General features: G+C 48.1%; 1 protein-coding gene across 3 annotated transcripts in view; it reads right to left on the bottom strand.

The window, feature by feature from the left end:
• The window catches only part of fam91a1 (family with sequence similarity 91 member A1), a 112,545-nt gene that overhangs the window by 73,348 nt on the left and 19,375 nt on the right, over positions 1-19,822 (bottom strand). For all 3 annotated transcript variants that reach the window (XM_031789146.1, XM_031789145.1, XM_031789144.1), the window contains 7 exons: positions 19,056-19,113; positions 13,127-13,194; positions 12,893-13,006; positions 9,982-10,072; positions 5,553-5,615; positions 1,011-1,117; positions 783-821 (listed from right to left, as the gene is read on the bottom strand). In XM_031789146.1, the coding sequence (XP_031645006.1) occupies positions 783-821; positions 1,011-1,117; positions 5,553-5,615; positions 9,982-10,072; positions 12,893-13,006; positions 13,127-13,194; positions 19,056-19,113 (540 nt within the window). The remainder of the gene's footprint in view (positions 1-782; positions 822-1,010; positions 1,118-5,552; positions 5,616-9,981; positions 10,073-12,892; positions 13,007-13,126; positions 13,195-19,055; positions 19,114-19,822) is intronic.

Consider the following 19,822-nt stretch of genomic DNA (forward strand, 5'->3'; position numbering starts at 1 on the left):
CTTCACAAAAAAATACAGTTTTATATCTTTATGTTTGAAGCCTGAAATGTGGCAAAAGGTCGCAAAGTTCAAGGGGGCCGAATACTGTCGCAAGGCACTGTATATTAAATATATGATGACTACAAATGACGATAATAATGTTCAATATAGAACAGGGACATTTCCTTTCAACAGAAAACATAATGATGAACTCAGTCTTTAATGGGGATGTTACCGAAGCAACTTCTTAGAACATCTGAGTAAATGTAAGGCTGTCCTGAAGAATATGGCATGTGTCCCTATTCCTGATATAGCGCACAACTTAGGATGCCATCTGGGATGTAGACATGGCTGATTTCCCCTTCAGTGTGAGCACAGGTAAAGCTCTGTTCCCAGCTAGCAGTGTCCAGCAGCACCAGGTGTTGACAGGACCATCCATTAATTAACCTATTAAAACTACAGCACCAGGTGTTGACAGGACCCTCCATTAATTAACCTATTAAAACTACAGCACCAGGTGTTGACAGGACCATCCATTAATTAACCCATTAAAACTACTGCACCCCAAATGGCACCCTATTCCCTATATATAGTGCTCTACCTTGGACCAGAGCCCTATTCCCTATATAGTGCTCTACCTTGGACCAGAGCCCTATTCCCTATATAGTGCTCTACCTTGGACCAGAGCCCTATTCCCTATATAGTGCTCTACGTCTTCACACCACATATAACATTCAGATGGGCCCCAATAATATCCAGTGACTCCTATAAGTAACTATGGACAATATAACAGTGTTACATACCTTCACCAGGCCCAAGTCAATCTCCAGAACATTAGCCAGCTGGAACAGAACCACCAGAGGAAGATGATCAAGACTAAATGGGACTGATATCACTTTAAAAAAGTCAACAATAAAAGTCAATTATTAGCCTTGTTTGACCATCCTGCAATCTCCTACTGTAAGAAACAGAATGTGATCTCAAGACCAGGATGGTCCAACGAGGCCACGATGAAATATTATTTCACCTACCTCTGACACATTAGTCTGCTCATCGATGGACACAAATATTTTGTACAAAAGAGTTTCAAAGTAGTCTCCCTGGACCCTGTTCATCACGAAGCCTTCCAGAGGAGGAACTGGGAGATAATACATAATATTAATGAATAGATAACATACTGTATAATACAGTTGAAGTCTGAAGTTTACATACACCTTAGATAAATACATTTAAACTCAGTTTTTCACAATTCCTGACATTTAATCCTAGTAAAAATTCCCTGTCTTAGGTCAGTAATGATCACCACTTTATTTTAAGATTGTGAAATGTCAGAATAATAGTAGAGAGAAATATTTATTTCAGATGATATTTCTTTCATCACATTCCCAGTGGGTCAGAATTGTACATACAGTCAATTAGTATTTGGTAGCATTGCCTTTAAATTGTTTAACTTGGGTCCAACATTTCTGGTAGCCTTCCACAAGCTTCCCACAAAGAATTGGATGAATTTTGGCCCATTCCTCCTGACAGAGCTGGTGTAACTGAGTCAGGTTTGTAGGCCTCCTTGCTCGCACACGCTTTTTCAGTTCTATCCAACATTTTATACAGGGTTGAGGTCAGGGCTTTATGATGGCCACTCAAATACCTTGACTTTGTTGTCCTTAAGCCATTTTTCCACAACTTTGGAAGTATGCTTGGGGTCATTGTCCATTTGGAAGACCCATTTGTGACTAAGCTTTAACTTCCTGACTGATGTCTTGAGGTGTTGCTTCAATAAATCCACATAATTTTCCTGCCACATGAAGTCATCTATTTTGTGAAGTGCACCAGTCCATCCTGCAGCAAAGCACCCCCACAACATGATACTGCCAACCCCGTGCTTCACAGTTAGGATGGTGTTCTTCGGCTTGCAAGCCTCCCCTTTTTCCTCCAAACATAACGATGGTCATTATGGCCAAACAGTTCTATTTTTGTTTCATCAATCCAGAAGACATTTCTCTAAAAAGTATGATCTTTGTCCCCATGTGCAGTTGCAAACCGTAGTCTGGCTTTTTTATGGCAGTTTTGGAGCAGTGGCTTCTTCCTTGCTGAGCGGCCTTTCAGGTTATGTCAATATAGGACTCGTTTTACTGTGGATATAGATACTTCTGTACCTGTTTCCTCTAGCATCTTCACCTTGCTGATGTTCTGGGATTGATTTGCACTTTTTGCACGAGACAGAAGGCATCTCCTTCCTGAGCGGTATGACGGCGGCGTAGTCCCATTTATACTTGCATACTATTGTTCGTACAGATGAACGTGGTACCTTCAGGCATTTGGAAATTGCTCCCAAGGATGAACCAGTGGGGCCTCTTCACAGCCCTCAGGCAGATATAGATGGTAATGTTGAGGGCCCTCTTCACAGCCCTCAAACAGATATAGATGGTAATGTTGTGGGGCCTCTTCACAGCTCTCAGACAGATATATATGGTAATGTTGTGGGCTCTCTTCACATACCTCAGTCAGTTATATATGGTAATGTTGTGGGCAATACCAGGTCTAGTATCATAATACTTGATACCAGGTTTAGTATCATAATACTCAATAGCAGGTTTAGTATCATAATACTCAATAGCAGGTTTAGTATCATAATACTCAATACCAGGTCTAGTATCATAATACTCGATACCAGGTTCAGTATCATAATACTCAATAGCAGGTTTAGTATCATAATACTCAATAGCAGGTTTAGTATCATAATACTCAATAGCAGGTTTAGTATCATAATACTCGATACCAGGTTCAGTATCATAATACTCGATACCAGGTTCAGTATCATAATACTCATTACCAGGTTTAGTATCATAATACTCAATAGCAGGTTTAGTATCATAATACTCATTACCAGGTTTAGTATCATAATACTCAATAGCAGGTTTAGTATCATAATACTCGATACCAGGTTCAGTATCATAATACTCGATACCAGGTTCAGTATCATAATACTCATTACCAGGTTTAGTATCATAATACTCAATAGCAGGTTTAGTATCATAATACTCAATAGCAGGTTTAGTATCATAATACCCGATACGATCACGATATCACGGCAAGAAAAGAAGGCATATTAGCCAAAGTCAATCATTGGGCATCTTGAATTCAAGATCATTACATTTGACATATTTTACGTCAACATTTTTCAGAGACAGCCATGTATGCATGGATGAATCAATTAGACCTTGTTTTTACCAATCTAATTACATAACATAATGGGAGTAATTTATATGAATGGTAAATCTCTATTGATAAACTGGGTAAATCAATATGTAGCCTAGACCTATCCACAATACAAGTGGACGCGTGTTCAATAGGAGTGTGTGCAGGCATTGAGTTATTGAGCTTGTTTTGGCTGATCGAATGGGGCTACAGATGACCAACAATCTGTTTCTCTTCCATTGAAGACTTATTTCATTGTATTGATCAACAACATTTGCATAGAAGTAGCTTCTTTTATAAAAAAATGTGCGCTGTCTCGTTAAGCTAACATGATGCAGCCCAGACTCCCAGCCTAGCAGTGAGTTAGTGGAGCTGACATGATGCAGCCCAGACTCCCAGGCTAGCAGTGAGTTAGTGGAGCTGACATGATGCAGCCCAGACTCCCAGCCTAGCAGTGAGTTAGTGGAGCTAACATGATGCAGCCCAGACTCCCAGTGCAGGATAGCAGTGAGTTAGTGGGGCTAACATGATGCAGCCCAGACTCCCAGGCTAGCAGTGAGTTAGTGGGGCTAACATGATGCAGTCCAGACTCCCAGGCTAGCAGTGAGTTAGTGGAGCTGACATGATGCAGCCCAGACTCCCAGCCTAGCAGTGAGTTAGTGGAGCTAACATGATGCAGCCCAGACTCCCAGCCTAGCAGTGAGTTAGTGGAGCTAACATGATGCAGCCCAGACTCCCAGTGCAGGATAGCAGTGAGTTAGTGGGGCTAACATGATGCAGCCCAGACTCCCAGGCTAGCAGTGAGTTAGTGGAGCTAACATGATGCAGGCCAGACTCCCAGGCTAGCAGTGAGTTAGTGGAGCTAAGATGATGCAGCCCAGACTCCCAGGCTAGCAGTGAGTTAGTGGAGCTAACATGATGCAGGCCAGACTCCCAGGCTAGCAGTGAGTTAGTGGAGCTAACATGATGCAGCCCAGACTCCCAGGCTAGCAGTGAGTTAGTGGAGCTGACATGATGCAGCCCAGACTCCCAGGCTAGCAGTGAGTTAGTGGAGCTAACATGATGCAGCCCAGACTCCCAGGCTAGCAGTGAGTTAGTGGAGCTAACATGATGCAGCCCAGACTCCCAGGCTAGCAGTGAGTTAGTGGAGCTAACATGATGCAGCCCAGACTCCCAGGCTAGCAGTGAGTTAGTGGAGCTAACATGATACAGCCCAGACTCCCAGGCTAGCAGTGAGTTAGTGGAGCTGACATGATACAGCCCAGACTCCCAGTACAGGCTAGCAGTGAGTTAGTGGAGCTAACATGATGCAGCCCAGACTCCCAGGCTAGCAGTGAGTTAGTGGAACTAACATGATGCAGCCCAGACTCCCAGGCTAGCAGTGAGTTAGTGGAGCTAACATGATGCAGCCCAGGCTAGCAGTGAGTTAGTGGAGCTAACATGATGCAGCCCAGACTCCCAGGCTAGCAGTGAGTTAGTGGAACTAACATGATGCAGCCCAGACTCCCAGGCTAGCAGTGAGTTAGTGGAGCTAACATGATGCAGTCCAGACTCCCAGGCTAGCAGTGAGTTAGTGGAGCTAACATGATGCAGTCCAGACTCCCAGGCTAGCAGTGAGTTAGTGGAGCTAACATGATGCAGTCCAGACTCCCAGGCTAGCAGTGAGTTAGTGGAGCTAACATGATGCAGCCCAGACTCCCAGGCTAGCAGTGAGTTAGTGGAGCTAACATGATGCAGCCCAGACTCCCAGGCTAGCAGTGAGTTAGTGGAGCTAACATGATGCAGCCCAGACTCCCAGGCTAGCAGTGAGTTAGTGGAGCTAACATGATGCAGCCCAGACTCCCAGGCTAGCAGTGAGTTAGTGGAGCTAACATGATGCAGTCCAGACTCCCAGGCTAGCAGTGAGTTAGTGGAGCTAACATGATGCAGCCCAGACTCCCAGGCTAGCAGTGAGTTAGTGGAGCTAACATGATGCAGCCCAGACTCCCAGGCTAGCAGTGAGTTAGGAGCTCCCTGCCGGCAAGGATAAGGACTACCAGTGAGTTATGGGAGCAGGCAGGGAGCTCTATAATAAGGACAGGCAGTGAGTTATGGGAGCAGGTAGGGAGCTCTATAATAAGGACAGGCAGTGAGTTATGGGAGCAGGCAGGGAGCTCTATAATAAGGACAGGCAGTGAGTTATGGGAGCAGGCAGGGTTCTCTATAATAAGAGGTCGGCTGTGCTGATAGACAGGCTTGATCCGTGAGACCCATTTGACAGAAGTACCGAAAGTACCACAAATTCCAGCATCAAACCTTTTACCATGTTCTAATATGGAAAAGGTCTGGAAGTTTGGGTATACCGTGCAACACTTGGCAACCGCTCTGTTAGTGGTTACCTGAAATACAGCTGTCATCTGAGATGGGTACGTCTAGATAGATGTATCCCCTGTTGTACAGACCTGAAGGAGAAGAACAAGGCGCAGATAGCATATATTACTATAGCAACAAGATCAAAGAGCAACATCAATATATTACCATGTATGAAAACAGCATTCAATTAGTATTAGGACTAAGGTAAGCACATAGTGATTTTATTGATCTAAAGATGTCATTAGAAATACATCTTTTATGGCAGAGCATCATATGTGCCCCTACATTTTCCCCAGTCTCCCATCGGCCCCCAGTCTCCCATCTTCCCCCAGTCTCCCATCTTCCCCCAGTCTCCCATCGGCCCCAGTCTCCCATCTTCCCCCAGTCTCCCATCGGCCCCCAGTCTCCCATCTTCCCCCAGTCTCCCATCGGCCCCCAGTCTCCCATCTTCCCCAGTCTCCCATCGGCCCCCAGTCTCCCATCTTCCCCAGACCAGTCTCCCATCGGCCCCCAGTCTCCCATCTTCCCCAGTCCAGTCTCCCATCTCCCCCCAGTCTCCCATCGGCCCCCAGTCTCCCATCTTCCCCCAGTCTCCCATCTTCCCCAGTCTCCCATCTTCCCCCAGTCTCCCATCGGCCCCCAGTCTCCCATCGGCCCCCAGTCTCCCATCGGCCCCCAGTCTCCCATCGGCCCCCAGTCTCCCATCGGCCCCCAGTCTCCCATCTTCCCCAGTCTCCCATCTTCCCCCAGTCTCCCATCTTCCCCAGTCTCCCGTCTTCCCCCAGTCTCCCGTCTTCCCCTAGTCTCCCGTCTTCCCCAGTCTCCCGTCTTCCCCCAGTCTCCCGTCTTCCCCCAGTCTCCCGTCGGCCCCCAGTCTCCCGTCGGCCCCCAGTCTCCCCGTCGGCCCCAGTCTCCCATCTTCCCCAGTCCAGTCTCCCATCTCCCCCCAGTCTCCCATCGGCCCCCAGTCTCCCATCTTCCCCCAGTCTCCCATCTTCCCCAGTCTCCCATCGGCCCCCAGTCTCCCATCGGCCCCCAGTCTCCCATCTTCCCCAGTCTCCCATCGGCCTCCAGTCTCCCATCTTCCCCAGTCTCCCATCTTCCCCAGTCTCCCATCTTCCCCCAGTCTCCCATCTTCCCCAGTCTCCCATCTTCCCCAGTCTCCCATCTTCCCCAGTCTCCCATCTTCCCCCAGTCTCCCATCGGCCCCCAGTCTCCCATCGGCCCCCAGTCTCCCATCGGCCCCCAGTCTCCCATCGGCCCCCAGTCTCCCGTCTTCCCCAGTCTCCCGTCTTCCCCCAGTCTCCCGTCTTCCCCCAGTCTCCCGTCTTCCCCCAGTCTCCCGTCTTCCCCCAGTCTCCCGTCTTCCCCAGTCTCCCGTCTTCCCCAGTCTCCCGTCTTCCCCAGTCTCCCATCTTCCCCAGTCTCCCATCGGCCCCCAGTCTCCCATCTTCCCCAGTCCAGTCTCCCATCGGCCCCCAGTCTCCCATCTTCCCCAGTCCAGTCTCCCATCTCCCCCCAGTCTCCCATCGGCCCCCAGTCTCCCATCTTCCCCCAGTCTCCCATCTTCCCCAGTCTCCCATCTTCCCCCAGTCTCCCATCGGCCCCCAGTCTCCCATCGGCCCCCAGTCTCCCATCTTCCCCCAGTCTCCCATCGGCCCCCAGTCTCCCATCTTCCCCAGTCTCCCATCTTCCCCCAGTCTCCCAACTTCCCCCAGTCTCCCGTCTTCCCCCAGTCTCCCGTCTTCCCCCAGTCTCCCGTCTTCCCCCAGTCTCCCGTCTTCCCCCAGTCTCCCGTCTTCCCCCAGTCTCCCGTCTTCCCCCAGTCTCCCGTCTTCCCCCAGTCTCCCGTCTTCCCCAGTCTCCCATCTTCCCCGGTCTCCCATCTTCCCCGGTCTCCCGTCTTCCCCAGTCTCCCATCGGCCCCCAGTCTCCCATCTTCCCCCAGTCTCCCGTCGGCCCCCAGTCTCCCATCTTCCCCAGTCTCCCGTCTTCCCCCAGTCTCCCATCGGCCCCCAGTCTCCCGTCGGCCCCCAGTCTCCCATCTTCCCCAGTCTCCCATCTTCCCCAGTCTCCCATCTTCCCCAGTCTCCCGTCTTCCCCAGTCTCCCGTCTTCGCCCAGTCTCCCATCGGCCCCCAGTCTCCCATCTTCCCCAGTCCAGTCTCCCATCGGCCCCCAGTCTCCCATCTTCCCCAGTCCAGTCTCCCATCGGCCCCCAGTCTCCCATCGGCCCCCAGTCTCCCATCGGCCCCCAGTCTCCCATCTTCCCCAGTCTCACATCGGCCCCCAGTCTCCCATCGGCCCCCAGTCTCCCATCTTCCCCAGTCTCCCATCGGCCTCCAGTCTCCCATCTTCCCCAGTCTCCCATCTTCCCCAGTCTCCCATCTTCCCCCAGTCTCCCATCTTCCCCAGTCTCCCATCTTCCCCAGTCTCCCATCTTCCCCAGTCTCCCATCTTCCCCCAGTCTCCCATCGGCCCCCAGTCTCCCATCGGCCCCCAGTCTCCCATCGGCCCCCAGTCTCCCGTCTTCCCCAGTCTCCCGTCTTCCCCCAGTCTCCCGTCTTCCCCCAGTCTCCCGTCTTCCCCCAGTCTCCCGTCTTCCCCCAGTCTCCCGTCTTCCCCCAGTCTCCCGTCTTCCCCAGTCTCCCATCTTCCCCAGTCTCCCATCGGCCCCCAGTCTCCCATCTTCCCCAGTCCAGTCTCCCATCGGCCCCCAGTCTCCCATCTTCCCCAGTCCAGTCTCCCATCGGCCCCCAGTCTCCCATCGGCCCCCAGTCTCCCATCTTCCCCCAGTCTCCCATCTTCCCCAGTCTCCCATCTTCCCCCAGTCTCCCATCGGCCCCCAGTCTCCCATCGGCCCCCAGTCTCCCATCGGCCTCCAGTCTCCCATCGGCCCCCAGTCTCCCATCGGCCCCCAGTCTCCCATCTTCCCCAGTCTCCCATCTTCCCCCAGTCTCCCAACTTCCCCCAGTCTCCCAACTTCCCCCAGTCTCCCGTCTTCCCCCAGTCTCCCGTCTTCCCCAGTCTCCCGTCTTCCCCAGTCTCCCGTCTTCCCCCAGTCTCCCGTCTTCCCCCAGTCTCCCGTCTTCCCCCAGTCTCCCGTCTTCCCCCAGTCTCCCGTCTTCCCCCAGTCTCCCGTCTTCCCCAGTCTCCCGTCTTCCCCCAGTCTCCCGTCGGCCCCCAGTCTCCCGTCGGCCCCCAGTCTCCCGTCGGCCCCAGTCTCCCATCTTCCCCAGTCCAGTCTCCCATCTCCCCCCAGTCTCCCATCGGCCCCCAGTCTCCCATCGGCCCCCAGTCTCCCATCTTCCCCAGTCTCCCATCGGCCCCCAGTCTCCCATCGGCCCCCAGTCTCCCATCTTCCCCAGTCTCCCATCGGCCTCCAGTCTCCCATCTTCCCCAGTCTCCCATCTTCCCCAGTCTCCCATCTTCCCCAGTCTCCCATCTTCCCCAGTCTCCCATCTTCCCCAGTCTCCAGTCTTCCCCAGTCTCCCGTCTTCGCCCAGTCTCCCATCGGCCCCCAGTCTCCCGTCGGCCCCCAGTCTCCCATCTTCCCCAGTCTCCCGTCTTCCCCCAGTCTCCCATCGGCCCCCAGTCTCCCGTCGGCCCCCAGTCTCCCATCGGCCCCCAGTCTCCCGTCGGCCCCCAGTCTCCCATCTTCCCCAGTCTCCCGTCGGCCCCCAGTCTCCCGTCGGCCCCCAGTCTCCCATCGGCCCCCAGTCTCCCGTCTTCCCCCAGTCTCCCGTCTTCCCCCAGTCTCCCGTCGGCCCCCAGTCTCCCGTCGGCCCCCAGTCTCCCGTCGGCCCCCAGTCTCCCGTCGGCCCCCAGTCTCCCGTCGGCCCCCAGTCTCCCGTCGGCCCCCAGTCTCCCGTCGGCCCCCAGTCTCCCATCTTCCCCAGTCCAGTCTCCCATCTCCCCCCAGTCTCCCATCGGCCCCCAGTCTCCCATCGGCCCCCAGTCTCCCATCGGCCCCCAGTCTCCCATCGGCCCCCAGTCTCCCATCTTCCCCAGTCTCCCATCGGCCTCCAGTCTCCCATCTTCCCCAGTCTCCCATCTTCCCCAGTCTCCCATCTTCCCCATCTTCCCCAGTCTCCCATCTTCCCCATCTTCCCCAGTCTCCCATCTTCCCCAGTCTCCCATCGGCCCCCAGTCTCCCATCGGCCCCCAGTCTCCCATCGGCCCCCAGTCTCCCATCGGCCCCCAGTCTCCCATCGGCCCCCAGTCTCCCATCTTCCCCAGTCTCCCGTCGGCCCCCGAGTCTCCAATCCTATCTGTTATTCTCTCATCATAGCCACAATGGACCATAATGATAGGAGAGGCATGTCATCAAACTAAAATGTTTTCCAATAACGCCAAAGACACCCTGATGGCTAACGATTACCATCCACCCACAACACTGTCATTTTGCAGCCTGGTGGGATGAACACACACGAAGCAGAGAATAGATACCACTCACTCAGTACCACATTGTACTCCATTGATCCGGCCAGCTGGGGTCCTGAATCAATCATCTTATCAATTGCCTTCCTCTCTGCCAACGAGCAGATCTGAAATCAGACAGGACAGGGGGAGGACAGACAGACATTAGGGGGAGAGAAGGAGAGGAAGAGAGGAGAAGAGCAGGGACACAGGCAGACATTAGGAGGAGAGGAGGAAGAGAATGTGCCAATCAGCTGTGCCCAAACCTACTGTGAATTTACCAGGTTTTTAGCTAGCGAGGAAACATGACTGAACAAAATTTGTGTTATTAGACCAATATTTACCACCCAGGATGAGTTTAAAACAGCTGTGACATGGTTGGTGTAATTACATAAAATGCCTGTGAATACCTATAGAAAGAAAAAAAGAACTCTGGTAATATATTTATGTTAGAGACCTCCGGTAATATATTTAGGTTAGAGACCTCCGGTAATATATTTAGGTTAGAGACCTCCGGTAATATATTTAGGTTAGAGACCTCCGGTAATATATTTAGGTTAGAGACCTCCGGTAATATATTTAGGTTAGAGACCTCCGGTAATATATTTAGGTTAGAGACCTCCGGTAATATATTTAGGTTAGAGACCTCTGGTAATATATATGGTTTTAAACCATTTAGGCTAGAGACCTCTGGTAATATATTTAGAATAGAGACCTCTGGTAATATATATATTGTTTTAGACCATTTAGGATAGAGACCTCTGGTAATATATATTGTTTTAAACCACTTAGGTTAGAGACCTCTGGTAATATATATTGTTTTATACCATTTAGGCTAGAAACAAGACCTCTGGTAACATACAACTGCTCAAAAAAATTAAGGGAACACTTAAACAACACAATGTAACTCCAAGTCAATCACACTTCTGTGAAATCAAACTGTCCACTTAGGAAGCAACACTGATTGACAATACATTTCACATGCTGTTGTGCAAATGGAATAGACAACAGGTGGAAATTATAGGCAATTAGCAAGACACCCCCAATAAAGGAGTGGTTCTGCAGGTGACAACCACAGACCACTTCTCAGTTCCTATGCTTCCTGGCTGATGTTTTGGTCACTTTTGAATGCTGGCGGTGCTTTCACTCTAGTGGTAGCATGAGACGGAGTCTACAACCCACACAAGTGGCTCAGGTAGTGTAGCTCATCCAGGATGGAACATCAATGTGCGCTCTGGCAAGAAGGTTTGCTGTGTCTGTAAGCGTAGTGTCCAGAGCATGGAGGCGCTACCAGGAGACAGGCCAGTACATCAGGAGATGTGGAGGAGGCCAACAACCCAGCAGCAGGACCGCTACCTCCGACTTTGTGTGTAAGGAGGAGCAGGAGGAGTACTGCCAGAGCATTTGTGACATTATATTGAGACCTCTGGTAATACATGTAGGTTAGAGACCTCTGGTAATATATATTGTTTTAAACCATTTAGGCTAGAGACCTCTGGTAATATATGTAGGCTAGAGACCTCTGGTAATATATGTAGGCTAGAGACCTCTGGTAATATATTTAGGCTAGAGACCTCTGGTAATATGTATTGTTTTAAACTATTTAGGCTAGAGACCTCTGGTAATATATTTAGGCTAGAGACCTCTGGTAATATATGTAGGCTAGAGACCTCTGGTAATATATTTAGGCTAGAGACCTCTGGTAATATATTTAGGCTAGAGACCTCTGGTAATATATTTAGGCTAGAGACCTCTGGTAATATATTTAGGTTAGAGACCTCTGTAATATATTTAGGTTAGAGACCTCTGGCAATATATTTAGAATAGAGACCGCCGGTAATATATTTAGAATAGAGAGCTCTGGGTAATATATTTAGGTTAGAGACCTCTGGTAATATATGTAGGTTAGAGACCTCTGGTAATATATTTAGAATAGAGACCTCTGGTAATATATTTAGAATATAGACCTCTGGTAATATATTTAGAATAGAGACCTCTGGTAATATATTTAGAATAGAGACCTCTGGTAATATATTTAGAATAGAAACCTCTGGTAATATATTTAGAATAGAGACCTCTGGTAATATATTTAGAATAGAGACCTCTGGTAATATATTTAGAATAGAGACCTCTGGTAATATATTTAGAATAGAGACCTCTGGTAATATATTTAGAATAGAGACCTCTGGTAATATATTTAGAGTAGAGACCTCTGGTAATATATTTAGAGTAGAGACCTCTGGTAATATATTTAGAGTAGAGACCTCTGGTAATATATTTAGAGTAGAGACCTCTGGTAATATATTTAGAATATAGACCTCTGGTAATATATTTAGAATAGAGACCTCTGGTAATATATTTAGAATAGAGACCTCTGGTAATATATTTAGAATAGAGACCTCTGGTAATATATTTAGAATAGAGACCTCTGGTAATATATTTAGAATAGAGACCTCTGGTAATATATTTAGAGACAAGATGTTTTCTGTGCTGCATGCCTGTTGTGAAGATGTACTCCTTTTTCCCTCTCAGACACTCAGAGGCTGCATGACAGTGACCTTGTAAAGTCTACTCAGACCGGTCTGTGCTCTTGGTAATAACAGGAAATGAAATGATACAATGTACCAACATTGCTCACTTTGCAGGCTTCTCCAGTGTAACAAATGTACGAATCTAACAGAAGACTCATTGGGGTCTGCATCCCCGCTCGCCATCATGGCTAGATTATATATTGTTTAAACTGACTGGTGAATAGACGAGCATGGTGTCATCCTCTACCACTATCAGGAAGCTCTACAGAGACTCACCCTGGTGTCATCCTCTACCACTATCAGGAAGCTCTACAGAGACTCACCCTGACGTCATCCTCTACCACTATCAGGAAGCTCTACAGAGACTCACCCTGACGTCATCCTCTACCACTATCAGGAAGCTCTACAGAGACTCACCCTGACGTCATCCTCTGTGATGTATCCGGTCTGAGCCACCCACCACGCCTCTACAGAGATCTCTATTGGCTTGGAGGGCAGCAGGTCCCGCGCTGTTTTCCTACGGAAGAATTTCTGATAGGAGACACAAGTCCATACATGTTAAGTCACTGTTACTATTCATTAGTCAGTAATTACATTTAAAAAAATATGACCATGGTAATAACGACATGCTTCAAGGTCTTCGTGTCTTACCTTGGAAGACCTGCACTGGTTCATCAAGTCAATATACTGGTTCCTCCCGATGCCCAGCAGTCTTAGACCTAGAAGATAGACAGCAGACATTAATCACCGGTTTTTATATATATTTTTGTTATTTTACCAGGTTACATGGGAGAGGAGGGGTATGAGTGAGCCAATTGAAAACTGGGGATTATTAGCTGACCATAATGGTTTGAGGGCCAGATTGGGATATTAGCCAGGACACCGGGGTTAACACCCCTACTCTTACGATAAGTGCCATGGGATCTTTAATGACGTCAGAGAATCAGGACACCCATTTAACGTCCCAACCGAAAGAAGGCACCCTACACAGGGCAGTGGGGCATTGGGATATTTTTGAGACCAGAGGAAAGAGTGCCTCTTACTAGCCCTCCAACACCACTTCCAGCAGCATCTAGTCTCCCATCCAGGGACTGACCAGGACCAACCCTGCTTAGCTTCAGAAGCAAGCCAGCAGTGGTATGCAGGGTGGTATGCTGCTGGCCTTACACCAGAGCCCTATTCCCTATATAGTGCACTACTTTAGACCAGAGCCGTATTCCCTATATAGTATACTACCTTAGACCAGAACCCTATTCCCTGTATAGTACACTACCTGAGACCAGAACCCTATTCCCTGTATAGTATACTACCTTAGACCAGAACCCTATTCCCTGTATAGTACACTACCTGAGACCAGAACCCTATTCCCTGTATAGTATACTACCTGAGACCAGAGGCCTATTCCCTGTATAGTACACTACCTGAGACCAGAGGCCTATTCCCTGTATAGTATACTACCTGAGACCAGAGGCCTATTCCCAATGTAAATTGTCCGGTGGCGATTTTTACGAATTGTTCAGCAGTCTAATGGCTTGGGGGTAGAAAAAGTTTCTACCAGTCCGCGGTGAGTAATCGCTTTTCTGATGTCCAGAAGGCGAGAACCACACATGTGGAGATCATCCGTTCACCTACTCTGCATCTCACAAAGACATGGTGGTTGGAACCAAAAATCTCAAATTTCGAGTCATCATACCAAAAAGGACACATTTCCAACGGTCTAATGTCCATTGCTCGTGTTTCTTGGCCCAAGCAAGTCTATTTGTGTCCTTTAGTAGTGGTTTCTTAACAGAAATTCGGCCATGAAGGCTTGATTCATGCAGTCTACTCTGAACAATTGATTTTGTGAAGTGTCCGTTATTTGAACTCTGTGAAGAAATTATTTGGGCTGCAATTTCTGAAGCTGGTAACTGTAATGAACTTATCCTCTGAAGTCATGGAGCCATCCTGCTTCTGGCCAGTCTCTCAGCAGAAAGTCATGGAGCCATCCAGCTTCTGGCCAGTCTCTCAGCAGAAAGTCATGGAGGCATCCTGCTTCTGGCCAGTCTCTCAGCAGAAAGTCATGGAGGCATCCAGCTTCTGGCCAGTCTCTCAGCAGAAAGTCATGGAGGCATCCTGCTTCTGGCCAGTCCGACAGCAGAAAGTCATGGAGGCATCCTGCTTCTGGCCAGTCCGACAGCAGAAAGTCATGGAGGCATCCTGCTTCTGGCCAGTCCGACAGCAGAAAGTCATGGAGCCATCCAGCTTCTGGCCAGTCTGACAGCAGAAAGTCATGGAGCCATCCTGTTTCTGGCCAGTCTCTCAGCAGAAAGTCATGGAGCCATCCTGTTTCTGGCCAGTCTGACAACAGAACAACATGAATTCATCCTGCTTCTGGCCAGTCTCTCAGAAGAAAGTCATGGAGCCATCCTGCTTCTGGCCAGTCTCTCAGCAGAAAGTCATGGAGCCATCCTGTTTCTGGCCAGTCTCTCAGGAGAAAGTCATGGAGCCATCCTGCTTCTGGCCAGTCTGACAGCAGAAAGTCATGGAGCCATCCCTCTTCTGGCCAGTCTCTCAGCAGAAAGTCATGGAGCCATCCTGCTTCTGGCCAGTCTGACAGCAGAAAGTCATGGAGCCATCCTGTTTCTGGCCAGTCTGACAACAGAACAACATGAAGCCATCCTGCTTCTGGCCAGTCTCTCAGCAGAAAGTCATGGAGCCATCCTGCTTCTGGCCAGTCTGACAACAGGAAGTCATGGAGCCATCCCTCTTCTGGCCAGTCTCTCAGGAGGAAGTAATCTACCAATGCCGCTTCATTCATTAATTTGCCGTTTGTAATGCAATGGGCTTTAGCAATTATTGTTTTATCAGTTACGGAGTTCCTCAAAATGAATTTGTTAATTAGTTAGAACAGTCAGAACAGTTCATTTGAAAATAAGGTCAAAGACAGTGTTTCCCATGTATTCATTTGGCAGCAGTGACCCAATGCCACAACCCTGGTGTTACTAGCACAATGTTTTAACTCACTGATGTTCTTATCCCTGAGAGAGGGAGTACTACAATACTACTAACAGCCAGCAGTTTATCCCTGAGAGAGGGAGTACTACAATACTACTAACAGCCAGCAGTTTATCCCTGAGAGAGGGAGGACTACAACACTACTAACAGCCAGCAGTTTATCCCTGAGAGAGGGAGTACTACAATACTACTAACAGCCAGCAGTTTATCCCTGAGAGAGGGAGGACTACAACACTACTAACAGCCAGCAGTGTATCCCTGAGAGAGGGAGGACTACAACACTACTAACAGCCAGCAGTGTATCCCTGAGAGAGGGAGGACTACAACACTACTAACAGCCAGCAGTGTATCCCTGAGAGAGGGAGGACTACAACACTACTAACAGCCAGCAGTGTATCCCTGAGAGAGGGAGGACTACAACACTACTAACAGCCAGCAGTTTATCCCTGAGAGAGGGAGGACTACAACACTACTAACAGCCAGCAGTGTATCCCTGAGAGAGGGAGTACTACAATACTACTAACAGCCAGCAGTGTATCCCTGAGAGAGGGAGGACTACAACACTACTAACAGCCAGCAGTGTATCCCTGAGAGAGGGAGGACTACAACACTATTAACAGCCAGCAGTTTATCCCTGAGAGAGGGAGTACTACAATACTACTAACAGCCAGCAGTTTATCCCTGAGAGAGGGAGTACTACAATACTACTAACAGCCAGCAGTTTATCCCTGAGAGAGGGAGTACTACAATACTACTAACAGCCAGCAGTTTATCCCTGAGAGAGGGAGTACTGCAATCCTGCACATGGTGTGCGTCCTTATTATTGATTTCCTCAGCCAACAAGACGAGCAACGAACAGCCAAATCACTAGCCTGTCAATCTACAAGCCCCCATATTAGAAAAGATAACCTATTCTATTGGCCAGCTTGTCATTCTGTGCGACAAAGAAACAAACAGACTCTGGGACAGTTGTAGGAGATAAATCCCAAATTCAATCAACCAGTAGGCCTAGACTTCATAAAAAACACAACATTAAAAAGCAATGAGTCTGATACAACAGCTCAGAACATTTAGATAATAAGGTTGATGAACCATTATTTAATTTAAAGCACAGCATTGCGCACAAGGCAGCAGGCCACATATACAAATGTTCCTTCCATTATGCAATTAGCAGGAAAACACTTGTCAAAGGTACACTGCACATGACAGATGGAAATATCTGATAATATGACTTGGATTATCAACAACTAGCATGATTGGGATTATCATGGGTTACTAATATGACTGGGATTATCATGGCTTACTAATATGACTGGGATTATCATGGGTTACAAATATGACTAGGATTATCATGGGTTACTAATATGACTGGGATTATCATGGGTTACAAATATGACAAGGATTATCATGGGTTACTAATATGACTGGGATTATCATGGGTTACTAATATGACTGGGATTATCATGGGTTACTAAAATGACTAGGATTATCATCAACTAGCATGGGATGATAATATGACTGGGATTATCATGGGTTACTAATATGACTGGGATTATCATGGGTTAATAATATGACTGGGATTATCATGGGTTACTAATATGACTGGGATTATCATGGGTTACTAATATGACTGGGATTATCATGGGTTACTAATATGACTGGGATTATCATGGGTTACTAATATGACTGGGATTATCATGGGTTACTAATATGACTGGGATTATCATGGGTTACTAAAATGACTAGGATTATCATCAACTAGCATGGGATGCTAATATGACTGGGATTATCATGGGTTACTAATATGACTGGGATTATCATGGGTTAATAATATGACTGGGATTATCATGGGTTACTAATATGACTGGGATTATCATGGGTTACTAATATGACTGGGATTATCATGGGTTACTAATATGACTGGGATTATCATGGGTTACTAATATGACTGGGATTATCATGGGTTACTAATATGACTGGGATTATCATGGGTTACTAATATGACTGGGATTATCATGGGTTACTAATATGACTGGGATTATCATGGGTTACTAATATGACTGGGATTATCATGGGTTACTAATATGACTGGGATTATCATGGGTTACTAATTATGACTGGGATTATCATGGGTTACTAATTATGACTGGGATTATCATGGTTTACTAATATGACTGGGATTATCATGGGTTACTAATATGACTGGGATTATCATGGCTTACTAATATGACTGGGATTATCATGGGTTACTAATATGACTGGGATTATCATGGGTTACTAATATGACTGGGATTATCATGGGTTACTAATATGACTGGGATTATCATGGGTTACTAATATGACTGGGATTATCATGGGTTACTAATATGACTGGGATTATCATGGGTTACTAATTATGACTGGGATTATCATGGGTTACTAATTATGACTGGGATTATCATGGGTTACTAATATGACTGGGATTATCATGGGTTACTAATATGACTGGGATTATCATGGGTTACTAATATGACTGGGATTATCATGGGTTACTAATATGACTGGGATTATCATGGGTTACTAAAATGACTAGGATTATCATCAACTAGCATGGGATGCTAATATGACTGGGATTATCATGGGTTACTAATATGACTGGGATTATCATGGGTTAATAAAATGACTGGGATTATCATGGGTTACTAATATGACTGGGATTATCATGGGTTACTAATATGACTGGGATTATCATGGGTTACTAATATGACTGGGATTATCATGGGTTACTAATATGACTGGGATTATCATGGGTTACTAATATGACTGGGATTATCATGGGTTACTAATATGACTGGGATTATCATGGGTTACTAATATGACTGGGATTATCATGGGTTACTAATATGACTGGGATTATCATGGGTATCATGTAGTAAAACCTTCATGTTTCCAATGTTTTCAAAATGCATACTGCCTCCAGCTCATTGCAAAGTGGAGTGTGACACTCTGAAAGCCTGCCAACAACCGCTGCTTACACACTTGAATGGCAAATGGGAAGCGCGCTACAATTACCAGTTGAGAAATAAAAACAGTAGACCTTTTCAATCGTGGCCATCAAAACTGTTTTTAACACACGATTGCATTTAGAATTATTACGCAATGATTGGGCTTATAAAAGCACATTTCAGTCCAGCAGCAACGAACAAGTGGTTTGAGGAGCTGTCGAAGCAGCTCTCACAGTGTCTGACTGATTTTCCGCTCAAATTAGGCTCTGTATATGTATGCTATGCTCGTGTGATAAATAAGATGAAAAATGCATGTGCCAATTTAATTCCACAAAATTATGCAAATTAACCTATAGACCGATAAGCATGACCGGTCAAATTTATTTCCATTGACTGGTATTTCCATCAATTAATAGGCTAAAAATAATTATTTTGTAATTAATTGTTTTTTGCTTCTCCCGGACAAATGGCCGGCGCCAATTTTATTTATCGTTTTTTGATTATTCTTTTTTTGGGCCAAAAGCCAGCCATTACCGGCTACCGGAAATACTGCCCCACACACCACACAGTTCAGAGAGAAAGTACAGCAACAGTCTACTTACAGTCAGCAGCAGTGAAGTTGGGCAGCGAGTCGTAACTCTTCTCTACGTTCATGATGTCCTGGAGGTGGAGAGAGGGAGGAAGGAGAGGGAAGAGAAGAGGGAAGAGGAGAGAGGGAGGTGGAGAGAGGGAGGGAGGAAGGGAGAGAGGGAGGAAGGAGAGGGAAGAGAAGAGGGAAGAGGAGAGAGGGAGGGGTGGAGAGAGGGAGGGAGGGAGGGAGGGAGGGAGGGAGGGAGGGAGGGAGGGAGGGAGGGAGGGAGGGAGGGAGGGAGGGAGGGAGGGAGGGAGGGAGGGAGGGAGGGAGGGAGGGAGGGAGGGAGGTGGAGAGAGGGAGGAAGGGAGGGAGAGAGGAAGGAAGGGAGGGTGAGAGGGAGGTGGAGAGAGAGGGAGGAGAGGGAGGTGGAGAGAGAGGGAGGAAGGGAGGGAGAGAGGGAGGAAGGGAGGGAGGAGAGGAAGGAAGGGAGGGAGAGAGGGAGGTGGAGAGAGGGAGGTGGAGAGAGAGGGAGGTGGAGAGAGAGGGAGGAAGGGAGGGAGAGAGGAAGGGAGGGAGGGAGAGAGGGAGGGAGGTGGAGAGAGGGAGGAGAGGGAGGTGGAGAGAGAGGGAGGAAGGGAGGGGGAGGAAGGGAGGGAGAGAGGGAGGAAGGGAGGGAGGGAGGGAGGAGAGGGAGGAAGGGAGGGAGAGGGAGGTGGAGAGTGGGAGGTGGAGAGAGGGAGGAAAGGGAGGTGGAGAGAGAGGGAAGAAGGGAGGGAGAGAGGGAGGTGGAGAGAG

Source organism: Oncorhynchus kisutch, linkage group LG14, assembly GCF_002021735.2.
Source record: "Oncorhynchus kisutch isolate 150728-3 linkage group LG14, Okis_V2, whole genome shotgun sequence".
Classification (NCBI taxonomy): domain Eukaryota; kingdom Metazoa; phylum Chordata; class Actinopteri; order Salmoniformes; family Salmonidae; genus Oncorhynchus; species Oncorhynchus kisutch.